At 42.9% G+C, this 13,554-nt stretch overlaps 1 protein-coding gene across 1 annotated transcript; it reads right to left on the bottom strand.

Moving 5' to 3' along the window:
* Positions 1–1,483: 1,483 nt before the first annotated feature.
* On the bottom strand, positions 1,484–13,230 carry kansl2 (KAT8 regulatory NSL complex subunit 2). Its single transcript, XM_083975337.1, has 9 exons — positions 13,172–13,230; positions 11,707–11,964; positions 11,459–11,631; positions 9,451–9,565; positions 9,086–9,249; positions 8,787–8,950; positions 6,791–6,887; positions 3,610–3,869; positions 1,484–1,770 (listed from the first exon to the last, which is right to left on the bottom strand). Exons 2-9 carry the CDS (start codon positions 11,955–11,957, stop codon positions 1,576–1,578), a joined length of 1,419 nt encoding a protein of 472 aa, XP_083831463.1. The 5' UTR covers positions 11,958–11,964; positions 13,172–13,230; the 3' UTR covers positions 1,484–1,575.
* Between the last annotated feature and the right edge of the window lie 324 nt (positions 13,231–13,554).

The raw sequence follows: 13,554 nt of genomic DNA, 5'->3' as shown, positions 1-13,554 counted from the left end.
TTCAGGATCGGGGACATTTGGAACCAGGTGCCTGTTATCATCACAAATGTTCTGAAGGACTTTAAAAGTAGTTAAATATGTCTGTGTTCTCTTTCTTGTTCTGTGTCTTATTTTGATCTGAAATCATACTTGGCATGCACTGTATATTTCCCCTTTATGTGATGTTGTTGTTGTGAAATGTGTTTCGTTGTTGTTATTGTTGCTATGTGGTTTGTACTGTGTGTCTTTTGTCTGTATGTACTCAAAAAATGTAATAAAAAAAATAAAATATCTAGAATTTGGATGTAAACTGATTTCTAATTATTTTTACATGTTTAATATCATGTGCATAAAATGCCTAAATTACAAAATTAGAAGGTTTTTGTGGATGTTGGTTTCCAGGGGCTTTAAAACAGACCTGATGAAGGTGAATCCATCCTTCATGTTTCACATCTTCCACAGTTCATGTAGGAGCCATTTTAGCTTTTATTTTGGTGTTTTCTATGTGGTTTTATTGTGAAGTAGCGTCACGGGGGAGGATTTAAACCCAGGACGATCAGTGCCAGGTGTTGCTGGTCAAGGCTCGATGTGCCATTTGTGTCCTACCTGCTACATGGAAGAGGCATTTGTTGCTAATAAATAATATTATAATATCAAAGGTTGAATATGTAGAATATTTATTAAAAGCTATATTTTTTCAAAAATAATACATCCACGGGGCGTTTTGAGGGGTACAGAATGAAAGTATTGCTTTTCCATTAAAAAAAATTATATTTAGTCTGAATTATTAAACTTTTTTTTGACGGGTTTGACAATGACTTTCTGTCACGTTCTGTTTACATTCGTACCTGCCTGTAGCCGACACGTGGCTCAGTTCTCCGCTGTTTTCCTGCCTCCTCCCGGTCCTATGCGTTTGTTTCCAACGAAGCCTTTTAATAATCAATCGGTGGATCAATGTATTATCATATACATGTTAGGATGGGTGTATTTGTGTAGTCTTAACTCTCATAAACACGTTTACTGTCGCGCCCGGTGCCACCGAGAGTCTCTTTTTTTTTTTTTTTTCTCCTCTCAACTTGAGGAGAGCAGTGACAGCGGAGGCTCTGAGCAGCAGCGGTGTGAAGGCAGAGAGCCTCCACTGTCCCTGTAACAAGCTACAAGTCATTTATTATGCTGTTAATGACGGTAAAAATGAAACATAAGGTAAATATCCTGCTTTGCTCTCCTCCTCTACTGTCCTCTGATCAGAGCGGAGTCCCTAGCAACGGTCTGGCAATCGACTGCTGGAATTCTTTTTCTGTTGTTGTTCTGGTAATTCTACATATTCAACCTTTAATAATTGTGTGTTTTACCATTGGAACCTCGTTTTGGGCACTCATTGTTTGACCTCACACGCACACATCCAAACACCTTAGACCAGCCACCGTGACCTTCTTCTTCCGATCACTGGGACAGTTGACGTTCCTTTATTACACAACTCCACACACGTTGTTCAGTCTGACACAGATTGTGACCAAGGTTTTATTGGACCGATCTCTTAACAGAGAGAAAACAATAATAACAGCAACAGCAACAACGAAGACACACAGACCCAAGTTAAGAGTTAACCTGGTCGTCCATGATGGCATCCACGTCTCTGTCCGAGGCGTCCAGGTCGGGGTCGTCGCCGGTCAGGATGTCCATCGGCGCCTCGGCGATGGCCCTGATGGTCTGGTCCTCCAGGGCCAGGGCCGTGTCGAACTGCAGCGGGGAGGGGGGGCCCTGCATGCCGTCCCCTTCCACATCCAGGTCCTGTGCAACAGGGAAACGTGTCAAGTCTGAATCCAACAGTGAAGCTGCTGCTGTGGGTTTGTCTGCTTCAGTAAAGGTTATAGAATCAGACTAATGATCTGTACTGGTCTCTGCTCTTAGATTCATATTAATATTTCTATCTGCCGTCTATACACTGCAAAAACTCAAATATCTTACCAAGAATATTTGTCTTTCTAGTCAAAATGTCTCGTTTCTAGTCAAAACTAACCTCAAGACTCATCACATTAAAAAGCAGCTTGTTTTTAGACACTTTTTACTTCTTTCAAGCAGATTTTCACTTGAAATAAGTAGAAAAATCTGATAGTGGAGCAAGTTTTTCTTCCTTATTACAAGCACAAAAAACTTGTTCACTGGAAGATTTTTCTACTTATTTCAAGTGAAAATTAGTTTGAAACAAGTGAAAATGATCTAAAAACAAGTTGGGGAGTCTTATTTTAAGTGGAAAGAGATTAGTTTTGACTAGAAATGAGACATTTTGACAAGAAATAAGACAAATATTCTTGGAAAGATTTTGAGTTTTTGCAGTGTATTAGTGTTTGTTCTGAGTCCATGTCTGGATGTAAACCTGTGCTAAACTGATGTTACTGACATATTTATAGTCCGGCTGGTGACGGGTTTTCATATGGCCAGATACCTCCATACTGCTCGTCTGTACTGACCCAAGTGTCCTGAAGCCGCCACATGAAAGAATGAATGTGATCTCTGTTTTTATCCTTGTTGTAGCAGCAGCTCCCAGTGGCTGCAGGAGATTTGCTGCAAGATGTTCGTTGGTCGTTGTAAACCATTAGATGGATGTATGATGGAAACACGGAGGAACCTCACGCAGCCACTGGGAGCTACTGCTACTACTAGGATAAAAACTTTTCCATGTGGCGACTTCAGGACACTTGGGTCAGTACAGACGAACAGTATGGAGGAATCTGGATGTTTCATAGTGTGCGTTTTGGACCATTCAAAAGTGAACTCTATCCGCCGCCATTATATGAAAAGCCGTCACCAGCCAGTCTAGTGTGCACCATATACTGAAAGACTTAAGGAGTGTGCAGAGGGAGGAGGGGCCGCGTGCGTGTGTCAGAGAGAGAGCTCTACAAGGAAATACTATAAATAGTAGTAGCCTAATATTAGAAATATAAATTTTAAACATTATTTTGAGAAAAAAAAAAAAGTTCTCTGCACAAAACACATACCGAAACCGTGGCCAAAAACCGAGGTACGTATTGTACCGTGGGCTACCTGTACCGTTGCACCCCTAGTGTTCACTTGATAAACTGAGCCCAGAAGCTGTGAAACACCAGAACCAGAACCAGAGGGTCATCAGGGTTCAGAAGGAGAGGAGAGGACTACGTACATCACTGTAATAAGTAGAAAAATCTGATAGTGGAGCAAGATTTTCTTGTTACAAGCAGAAAAAACTGCTTTCACTGGCAGATTTTTCTACTTATTTCAAGTGAAAATTAGTTTAAAACAAGTGAAAATGATCTAAAAACAAGTACATTTTTAGGTGATGATTCTTATTTTTGACTCTCCAAACCCTTCCTTGGCATGACGGAGTAGGTAATTGGTGAATTATCAACTTTGGATGAAGCATCCCTAGGATGGAACTGGGCCCTGCTGCCCAGATTAAAAGGAGAAACTAATAAGTTATGAATGCTGGTTCTCTGTGTTCTCTTCTTGGGTTCAGGTGTAGGTGCACAGCAACAGAACTGAGACTTTTAGGAGTGTGTTGACTTGATAAACTGAGCCTAGAAGCTGTGAAACACCAGAACCAGAAGCAGCGGGTCAAGAGTTCAGGGTTCAGAAGGAGAGGAGACTACGTACATCACTGAACTCTAAGGGGAGGCTCTCTGTGGGCTGCAGCTCGGCGGCGCTCAGGTACATGTCCCTGCTGGCCAGGGCCGGACAGAGCTGGTCGGGGGCCGGGGGCTGCTGCTCCGGCTGGAACATGGGGGGGGGCAGCGCCAGGTGCAGCGGGCAGCGCGGGTCGTCAGACTGACCCATGTGGACGGTGCGGTCGCAGGGGACGTCTTTCAGGCCCGGACACATCTTGAAGAGCACCTGGTTGCCGTCCTGGTACATGTCTGAGCGTCGGGTTGTCAAGGACGACGACACGATGGACAGACACACACACGCAACATGAACATGAGAAAACAGATAAAAGAAACAGTCCCGAACAATAAAAATCTATCTGCAACCAAATTGAAAATTACAAAATTTGTCACTTTGTTGGCACGGAAACTGATCCTTCTAGAAATCATACAGCTCCTTAAACTTGAAAAGTTGAGATACACAATATGTGGCTCCTCAGATAACTTTGAGAACATTGGAAGCCATTCATGGACTACATTAGAAATAGGCTTTAATTCTCCTCTTTTCTTAATGCACCCCAGATGTAATGCACTTTTACTACTTAACATCATGTATACATTTGCCACATAGCCCACCATAATGTACTTATCTTTTTCATTTTACGCAACTGCAATGTAAATGTTGGTCTGTTTTTTGTCCTTGTTTTTCTTATTATCATGTCTATTTTTCAGACAGTCCCTTTATGTTGTGCTGTTAAACTTCTCTTGAAAAAAAACAATAAAATTATAAAAAGAAACTGTCCCTGAACTCTCCAGATCTGGTGTCTCTAACCCTCCTCTCCTTCATGTGCATTTGTTTTCATAGTTTCAAAATTTACGTTAGTATTTATTTTTATTTCGTTTTTAGTTCAACAAGTGTTTGAGCAGTTTTAGTTTTTCAGTCTTGATTTGTAGAAGTTTTATTCTCTAACCGTCGCCTGAAGCAAAATCAAAAGTAAAACTTAAAACGGTCTGCATCCGAGGGAGAAAACAAAACTGATTTTATCTGCAATTCAGTTTAGTTTTAGTTACATTTGCATCGTTCTTCGTAGGTTTTATTTTGTCATTTTTAATCTTTATTTCAGACCTCTCCAGGTCTGGTGTCTCCTCCTCTGTGTCTCTAACCCTCCTCTCCTCCATGTGCATTAATTTGTTTCCAACAACGAAGCCGGTGAGAAATGAATCCATGGAGCGGTGGATGAGGTTATTTATCATCTACCATGTTACCATGTGTATATCTGATCTGTCATCAACAAGAGGTTACGGGTCATTACGTTTGTGTGGCGGTGTCACCATGGAGACAAGAGCTGGGACACCGGGTCGGAGGCTCTGATCTTACCAGGTTGGTTTTCAGCCAAGAGACGCTAGGTGGAAGGCAGAGAGCCTCCATTCTCCCTGCAACTAGTTACTAGTCACTGATTTAACCAGAACTAGAGACAAGGGACACATGGAGCTGAGTTAAGGTGGAAATACTACAGAGTTCCTCTTTAAAAGGAAACACCAAACTGTCAGACTAAAGTTTCTTAATCAAAACAATAGTTCCCTGTGAAAACAACCTTTCTGTATCATTTCTCAGAGTTTTAACTTCACTAATGTTCTGGCTGAACAGTCGTGGACAAAGAGTCGGTGTTTCTGTTTCTCTGGGCTTGTTCACAGTGCAACACGTGAGCGAGAACACGAGTTTATCACAGTTTATCTACAGGTGGCCGAGATGGGAACAAAGTCCAGAAGTTACACGGTTATCATGGGAGCAAAGATGATGGGATGTTCAGGTTCAGGTGAAGGCAGGTTGCAGAGGGATCTGTCTGTACCTTCCAACTGAAATGATTGGTCCCTTTATTACTCTGGGAGAAATCAACAGACCACAGGAAGGAGTTTCTGTCGGCCCGGTTTGAAACCAGCAGCTACTGCAAGCTGCTGGTCTTGATTAGAGGCCAAGAAGAGGAAGAAGAAAAGGAGGACGACGTCTCAGAGAGAGGACGAAGAGGAAGAAGCAGAAGAGGAGCTGCAGCCAGACACAAGTACGTGGGTTACTTGTAGCGCTGGATCGGAGCGAACTGGTCAACACATTCCTGTTTCTATAATACAGGTGACATCTGATTCGGTGCCTGGACGCCACGACTCACTAACGCCGTCAGAACGAACTTCACTATTCCAACAGAATTCAAATTATTTTATAAATGAGAACATTCGAAGGTGAAACCGACGTTCCAACGTTTTCCTTCTGCAACGATGCAAATTGACGTCATGCGTCGTGGCGTTCAGGGAAGTAAACATGTTGATAAAGAGCTGCAGCTTCAAATATACGAGCAGAGTTTCTTTAATCGCCCGGTTATTCGGCTGGAGCGGTGACGACGTGCTCCTACACTACACACATTATTTTTCCTCATCAATCGAACGTACCGCGGAACCACTTGATCACATCGAGTTGGTAAAACTTAAGTGTGTTCCATAACAGATTTGGTTGTAATGCCCTTTAGTAATAATAAACTCTATTATAAAATGGAACGGTGAAATCCGGCGATCTGATTGGTTGTTAACCGTGGTATAATGAGCATATACCACGGCTACTATTCTAAAGCCTTATCACAGCGTAGGCTAAAAGTGTTTTTACGACTAAAGTAGTTGAATTGACATGTTTAAGGTGAACTTTCACCTCCAGAGGGTTAACAATGGTAGGGGGGACTGAGCAGTGACTTTCACCTGAAAAAAAAGCGGAGGAAAAGACGAGATGCAGAGCTAACTAGGAGCTAACGTCTGGAGAGGTGGGACTATTTTTTTCACAGTGAGGCTATTTTATTGGATAATATGTATTTCTGGTTGAATAAAACTACATGAAATTGATTGCGTATCCTCTTTCATATTGCCTTTTATTCGCGTCGGGCCGAACAACGCCCCTTAGCCGTGGTATAATGAGCATATACCACGGCCTGTCGTGATATATTGCTTAAATATAATTTGAATGTTTAACATAAGGAGGATTAGAAATTCTAATCTGATTTGGGGGGAGATCGACAGCTCTAGTCCTCACTGATACTGATCAGAGACGTTTCAGATACAGGGATCGTAATGACTCTAGATGAAAGAAGTTGTGAACAAACACTGTGGCGGTGGCGCTGGAGGAGAAACCGTGTGAGAAACAGGACTGAGGATACGTGAGAGACAGTGTCGGGTCATGGGCAGGCAGGGGTTGGAGCAGCGGCTTCCCTCCACAAACGAGATGCACTTCTCATAGACGGTTCTGGAGTGAGGCTGCAGCAGAGAGAGAGAGAGAGATACAGTCACACCACATCAACCACACAACCGTATTTCTTTATGACCATAATCACAGTTAAGAACATTTTCATTCCTAAACGCCACAGAGGGAAAACATGAACATGACTGAGAGTTTGTGATGAGCTTCATAGGATCAAGTTTTTTTTCCTTCTTCCGTTGCAGTGAAATATGTCGAGTGTAATCTTAAATTAACTATTATCCAAAGCCACAGTAGTAATCTACATACTTGAGGACACAACCCCCAAATTATATTTAAAGCACAAACCCCCCGTTGTGTGTGAGACTCGAGGCAAGATTCATGTTATCTCCGTCTTCACACAGCGTGAACTTTTATAAATATGATCATGTTCAGTTAAACAACAGTCGGACGTGTACGAACTAGAGGAGATAGAGGAGATCGAGATTCTTACTGGGCGGTTCTTAAAGTTTTCTAATGTCCACGTACAGAGACAGTGATTTATTTCATGTTAAAGCACAATGTCAAGATCTACATTTTGTTTTTGAGTAATTAACACGTTCAGGCTTCAATGAAGCTGCTGTAGGGGCCGTGTCCACCAGACGCGTTTTCAGCGCTCTGGGCGTCTACTTTACATTCAAACCCTATTGAGTCGGCGCTCACAGCTCTCAGCGCCCTCGGCGGTAAAACGCCCTCGGCGCTTGCTTCTTTTTGTCGCGGCGCTCAGAGCGCTTCGAGTTAAAATCTGTTCAACTTTTAGAACAGCGCTACGCTCGTCAATATCACTTTTCCCCGCACTGACCAATCAGAATCAAGAAGGGGCGGGACTTACGTTACCGACAGCAACACAACCGGAGACGTGGCTCGGTTTATATCATGACCCACACTTGTATTGAAGGTAGGCCGACCTCAGGGTCCATGTCAAAAGCTGCTGCTAATGCTATTGTGTATTTCTGACACTCGTTGTAGTGTTTACATTAAACAAGGCAGGAACACGGAAGTGTCAGAGGACTCATTTTGTAACCTAGCAACAGCGGCATTCTGACGAGGGAGAGAGAGAGCGCTAAGCGCTGGGAAAGCAGCGCTCAGAGCGCTGTCAGCGCTGAAAGCGCGTCTGGTGGACACGGCCCCGTAATGTGGAGATGCATTTAAATGATGTTTTCCCCATTTCATTTTATGTAAATTAAAAGTTATATTTATCTGACTATTTATGTTAATTAAGGAAAAAGCTATGTGTGGCAACATAGAACATTGAGGATGTGATGCATCGTATAATCGAATTGAACTGCGTGGTCAGTGAAAATGTACATCACTAATACGTACATGGATTTTATTGTAGGTGTCGGCTTCTGACGTCTAATTATGTAGATGAGTTTTGAGATGTCAATCATAAAAAACATCTTCAGCCGACAGTGGACTCGGAGGACACATGGTTGCTGCTGCTACGGTGAGAGTTTGCCAGGTGTGCTGTGTAAAATTATTAAATTTAACTTAATTCATCCAATACAGGACTGAACAGTGTTTTGTTTTTTTTATTATTTCTTTATGCTTGCCGTTATAAAACACACGCTGCTACAGCTGTACAGCCACATCCACTGAGCTCTGGCTCAGCTGATCGGCTTCAGATGGAGGTTCAATCTTTTTAGACTCCTAGTTTGTCTGTTGGCTTTGAGCATCTGTGTCTGCGACCTCGTGACTGGCAGAGTAATTAAACGTTCTTATGTTAACGGGCGGCAGCAGCTATGTGACCCGCTCATACTGAGTCACAACTAACAAATAAAAGAGAATAAATGTGTTTTATATTCACTGTATCAGGCTACAATGTGTCATCTTGTAACATATTTAGTGAGTGATGAAGAAAAATGTGCTGTGGCTCAAAAACAGGTTGAGAAACACTGATGTAAACAGCGACATCACACCTGAGGCGCTCCGTCCGTCACCGCCTGCCGCCGCTCCCTGAGCTGCCGGTGCAGCAGCGCCTCCACGCCGTACCGCCGGCGGTAGCGACGCAGAGCTTTGAGCTTCTTCAGGTTCTCCCTCTCCTTCATGGACAGACCCTCAGGCCCCGTCAGCAGGCTGCTCCCTGGGATCAGCACAGACACACACAGATAAAGACCGACGACTCTCAACAACATGTGGGTGTGGGAGAGTTTTTCTAACAGCTGAGTCAACACCGAACACACAGTTAGTTTTCCAACCATAACCCGTGTGTGTGTACCCAGAGAGTCGTGCTCCAGTTTGCGGTTGTGCAGGTATCGGCGCTTCTTCTCCTTCAGCAGGTGCTGCAGCCGCTTGAACTGGTCGATGTAGAGCGACTGCAGCCTGATGAGCTTCTCTCTGGTGATGAGAGCCACTTCCTCCGCCGTGTACACTCCTGCATGTCTGAGAGCACAAATTAAAACATTATGGGACATTTGATCACAAACTACATGTTTGATGTCATAGTTTATCCTAGAAGTCGACAGTACACACTCTAAATCATATACACAGCTTTTAAAGCAAATGTATGAGCTGCCTGTTCAACTTTAGTAGAATAAAATGAGGATTAAAGTAGAAACATCAGAGTTGAATAAGTGATCTTACTTGAGAGGATCCTCATGATCGCTGTCCACACTGTCAGCTTCACTGTCGGGGTCTCCTCTCCACGTCTGGTCCAGAACCAAAGGTCCCTGCTCCTCCTCGCTCAGACTGTCCTCATCTGCCCAAAGACGTTTTAAATCCACATCAGAATCATGTCCGTACAGCATTGATTAAATAAAAATAACCTGATTTACGGCCTGCAGGGCTTCAGATTATTTGTTTTTCCCCAGAACTTAAAATTTTAGGAGCTCAAGCTGAAAATGTTGGGGCGCACACTGTAAATCGACTTGCAAAGCAAATATTCACATTTCCTTTTCGCACAAGTCGCACACATTGTCCTGACACCTGTAATGACAGATTGATTCTGAGTCGCCTCTTCTACGTTTCACCCGTGTTACACAAAAAAGAGGCAAATTTACTGGTTGTACTTGTGCAGGTAGATGAAAAATCTGTCTCAAATTTTAGAGGTGAAAAGTCCTGCCATTCATTTTTTTCTCCTTTCTCTATTTATTGTACATGTACCACATCCATTTCTTGTGCATTTGTTTAGTGTATTTTTTCTCTCCTCTCTTATTTTTACTCCATAAGAACTAAAAATTGTATTGTATCATGAGAGCAGATGATGGGATGTTCAGGTGAAGGCAGGTTGCAGAGGGATCTATCTGTACCTTCCAACTGAAAATGATTGGCCCCTTTGTTACTCTGGGAAAAATCAACAGACCACAGGAAGGAGTTTCTGTCGGCCCGGTTTGAAACCAGCAGCTACTGCAAGCTGCCGGTCTTGATTAGAGGCCAAGAAGAGGAAGAGGAAGAGGAGGACGACGTGGTTGTGGCTAGATGGCGTAACTACATGAGCTGCAGGAAGTGATGAAGAACCTCACCAAAAATTGTTGAGAACTCCCGACTGGTTAGGTTTAGTAAAACTGACATGTACAGGTGTAAAATAGGGGGAAAAAAGTAAGGAATTTAGGCACAGATAAGTAAAGATTGCATGTTGAGGAGCTGCAGCCAGACACAAGCACGCTGGTTATCTGTAGCGCTGGATCGCTCCAGTGCAACTGTAGCCGCGGTAACGGAACAAACTGGTCAACACAGTACACAGCCGGGACTCACTAGAGCCGTCAGAACGAACTTCGCTATTCCAACAGAATTCAAATTATTTTATAAATGAGAACATTCGAAGGTGAAACCGAAGTTCCAACGTTTTCCTTCTGCAACGATCGATGCAAATTAACATCATGTGTTGTGGCGTTCAGGGAAGGACACATGTTGATAAAACAAACTATTGTGTTGTTGTGCGACGTAGAGCTGCAGCTTCAAATATACGAGCAGAGTTTTTTTAATTTCCCGTTTATTCGGCTGGAGCGGTGACGATGGGACGTTTCCCCCCACCCCCCATCAACCGCGGAATGACTTGATCACATTGAGTTGGTGAAACTTAGTGTGTTGCAAACGTTCCATAACAGATTTGGTTGTAATGCCCTTTAGTAATAATAAACTCTAATATATTTGAATATTTAACATAAAGAGGACACTGTGAACATGAACTTGATCGAACTTGATCTTGTTTCATCAAGCCTCTGTCATCTCTGACTCTTGGCTGCCAATAAAAGTTTAAATGACAAAAAAAGAAAAGCCTAGATTAAATTAATTTCCCTCTTCCCAGCGGCCGTGGAACTAATATATATCAGAAGAGAAAAAAACTGTATAATGTTGTGACAGGAAAGATATTCTTCAGCACTAGATCTCAGATCGAGCATCCTCAGTTATGGGATGGTACAGGACAACAATGGACTATAAACCTCTGGCGTTTCTCTACAGAACGAATGGAAACCATTTCTTGATTATGTTAATGTAAAACTCTTTCTGCTATAATGGCCAGAGCATTTGTAGTTTCATTTTTCTTTATTTAGCTCCCGTTGTATTTCACCCTGCGCTGTATAACGTATCCATCACATTTACCTGGAAATGATCAAACGCATCCCTTTCCCTGAACTTTTACTCCCGTTACCTAGAATACGACTTGCTTCAGATCGTCCTCCGTCAGCGCTGTGCGTCTCTCCCCGGTTGAATCCGCTGAGCTGGGACAGCAGCGTCTCCGGGGACGGACCAGCGGCAGCTTTCCTCATCTGAGCTCGGAGCGCCATGGCGTTCCTGCGAGCATGCTCTGCACAGAACGTCACTCTGAGGAGCAGACGGAGACGTCAGAAACGCTGCACCTTGGATTGGTTATTAAAGTCAGACTTGTTTCCTACTCACCCGTCTTTCCTCTCCACTTTAGGCGCGGCGTTGGGGCAGCGTTTCCCATTCTTGGTGGAGACGTAGCTGCACTGTTTGTACGGGGCGCTCTTGTCCTCGAGGATGTGTTTGATGCAGAACTCCAGGCCGTCCAGTCGCGGCTGAGAGCACGGCCGCTGGGTGAAGGAGCAGGACTGAGGCTCCTGGGGTCGGGTCGTCTGGGTCACCCGGTTGCGGCTCGACGGCAAAACGTGGATTCGTATCCTGTTCATTGCAAATCTGAAAAAGAGAATAAATAAAGCATTTTGATTAATCACTTGATCCACAGTTTCAAAAAAAAAAAAAAGTGAGAATCTGTTTAATCTTTTAATCTCGTATCTGTAAACTCCATCCAATTAGACCACTTAACATCAGTTTGTCATTTTTACAAGTAACACTAACTAAGAAAATCAGTTTGAAGTCATAGTTTATCGAATACAATAGATTAAAACAGTTTACCGTCTCCCAACTAGGTGCATCGTGTGACTATACTGATTAACTTGATGATTTGGACCTTGGACTCGCGAGATAAAAACACAGATAAAATGTGACATAACATATTGAGGGTGAAGCTGCTCTGATGAGATGTTGAATCCAGCAACACAAACTTAAAATGCTAATAACCATTTTTTAAAAATGAACAGTAAACAAATATTTTGACAAAATGTTAATTATAATATGGAAATTGGAAGCTGGGAGCAACAGACACACATGAAACATAGACCAACTGCGTTATCACTGTAAATGATGCCTTCTAGCAAAGAACTAAAACATAAAATACATATTTCATAAACCTCTGCAGCATTATCTTGTTCTTTAATTACAAACTGAGTATGTCAGAGATGTTAAGCTATACTGAAGTATTTAAAAAGGCACTGATGCAAACTATGTACCAACCAAGTTTAGTTTCAAAGTCGTTTAAAATTGAATAAATAAGGATACAATCCTTCATTCATCATGTTGTTTATTATGTTATGTTTAAGACGGTGGTCGGTGGATGTCATCATGTCAGGTGGATTCTCATATTCTTATCTAGTTTGTTAAACGTTAAAAAACATAGAAAACACACATGAAAACAACTAAAACCAATAATCAAAAACCAACATTTGATAGAAACTGTTTTAATTGTGGGTATAAATATAGTTTTTAAGTACACTTGTGTGGGCTGAAATGCTCTAACCCAATATAATACATCCATGCTCTAACCACGCGCCACACCGCCTTTAGCCCCGCCCCTTCTTTGCTGCGTCACTCTTTTCAGTTACTGCGTCGCCATCTTGGCTAACGGTTGCTAACGCTAGCTGGCCGCTAATTTTCCACAATTGGCGGCTAAGAACCGGATTTTACGGCCTGCTACTAACACGGTGTCGATTTTCGCTGTTGAAACCGAAACATCCCGCTGCTAAAACACGGCCACGGCCTCTTTTAGATGTTTTTCATCGCTTACCTTTGTTTCCCAACCGTCACACTGAAGCTAGCTCCCGTAGCGCTGCACTGTGTCGGTTTGCCAACGTTCACTGCTTTATCTGCCACAGCCGCGGCAGTTATACACTTGGCCCCGCCCCCTCCGGCATCTGATTGGTCCGGGCGTCCAGAGCCCTCGGTATCTGATTGGTCGAGTTAGTTGCCACTCATGGTCGCGCCCAACAGCTCATGAAACTACATCAACTAGGAACAGGGCAATGCAAGAATGGAGCTCAGTACCAAACTATATTAAACAACAAAATAGTATACTACCGGCATATGCTTAAAAAAAAAAAAAAAAAAAGGTCTAAAAGAAAATTATTTAGAAGAACTTTCACTTACTAAGATGTTGACACAGTCTTGTCT

Source organism: Trachurus trachurus (assembly GCF_905171665.1).
Source record: "Trachurus trachurus genome assembly, chromosome: 7".
Classification (NCBI taxonomy): domain Eukaryota; kingdom Metazoa; phylum Chordata; class Actinopteri; order Carangiformes; family Carangidae; genus Trachurus; species Trachurus trachurus.
Note: the sequence above shows the minus strand (reverse complement) of the source record. Positions and strands in the feature narration are given on the sequence as shown.

Coding starts and splice junctions, on each gene's coding strand:
- kansl2 (XM_083975337.1), bottom strand. CDS start 11,957: ATGAACAGGATACGAATCCACGTTTTGCCGTCGAGCCGCAACCGGGTG. Junction 9,566..11,458: donor TGAAGCAAGTCGTATTCTAG/GTAACGGGAGTA, acceptor GTCTTTGGGCAG/ATGAGGACAGTCTGAGCGAG. Junction 8,951..9,085: donor ACTGGAGCACGACTCTCTGG/GTACACACACAC, acceptor TGCTGATCCCAG/GGAGCAGCCTGCTGACGGGG.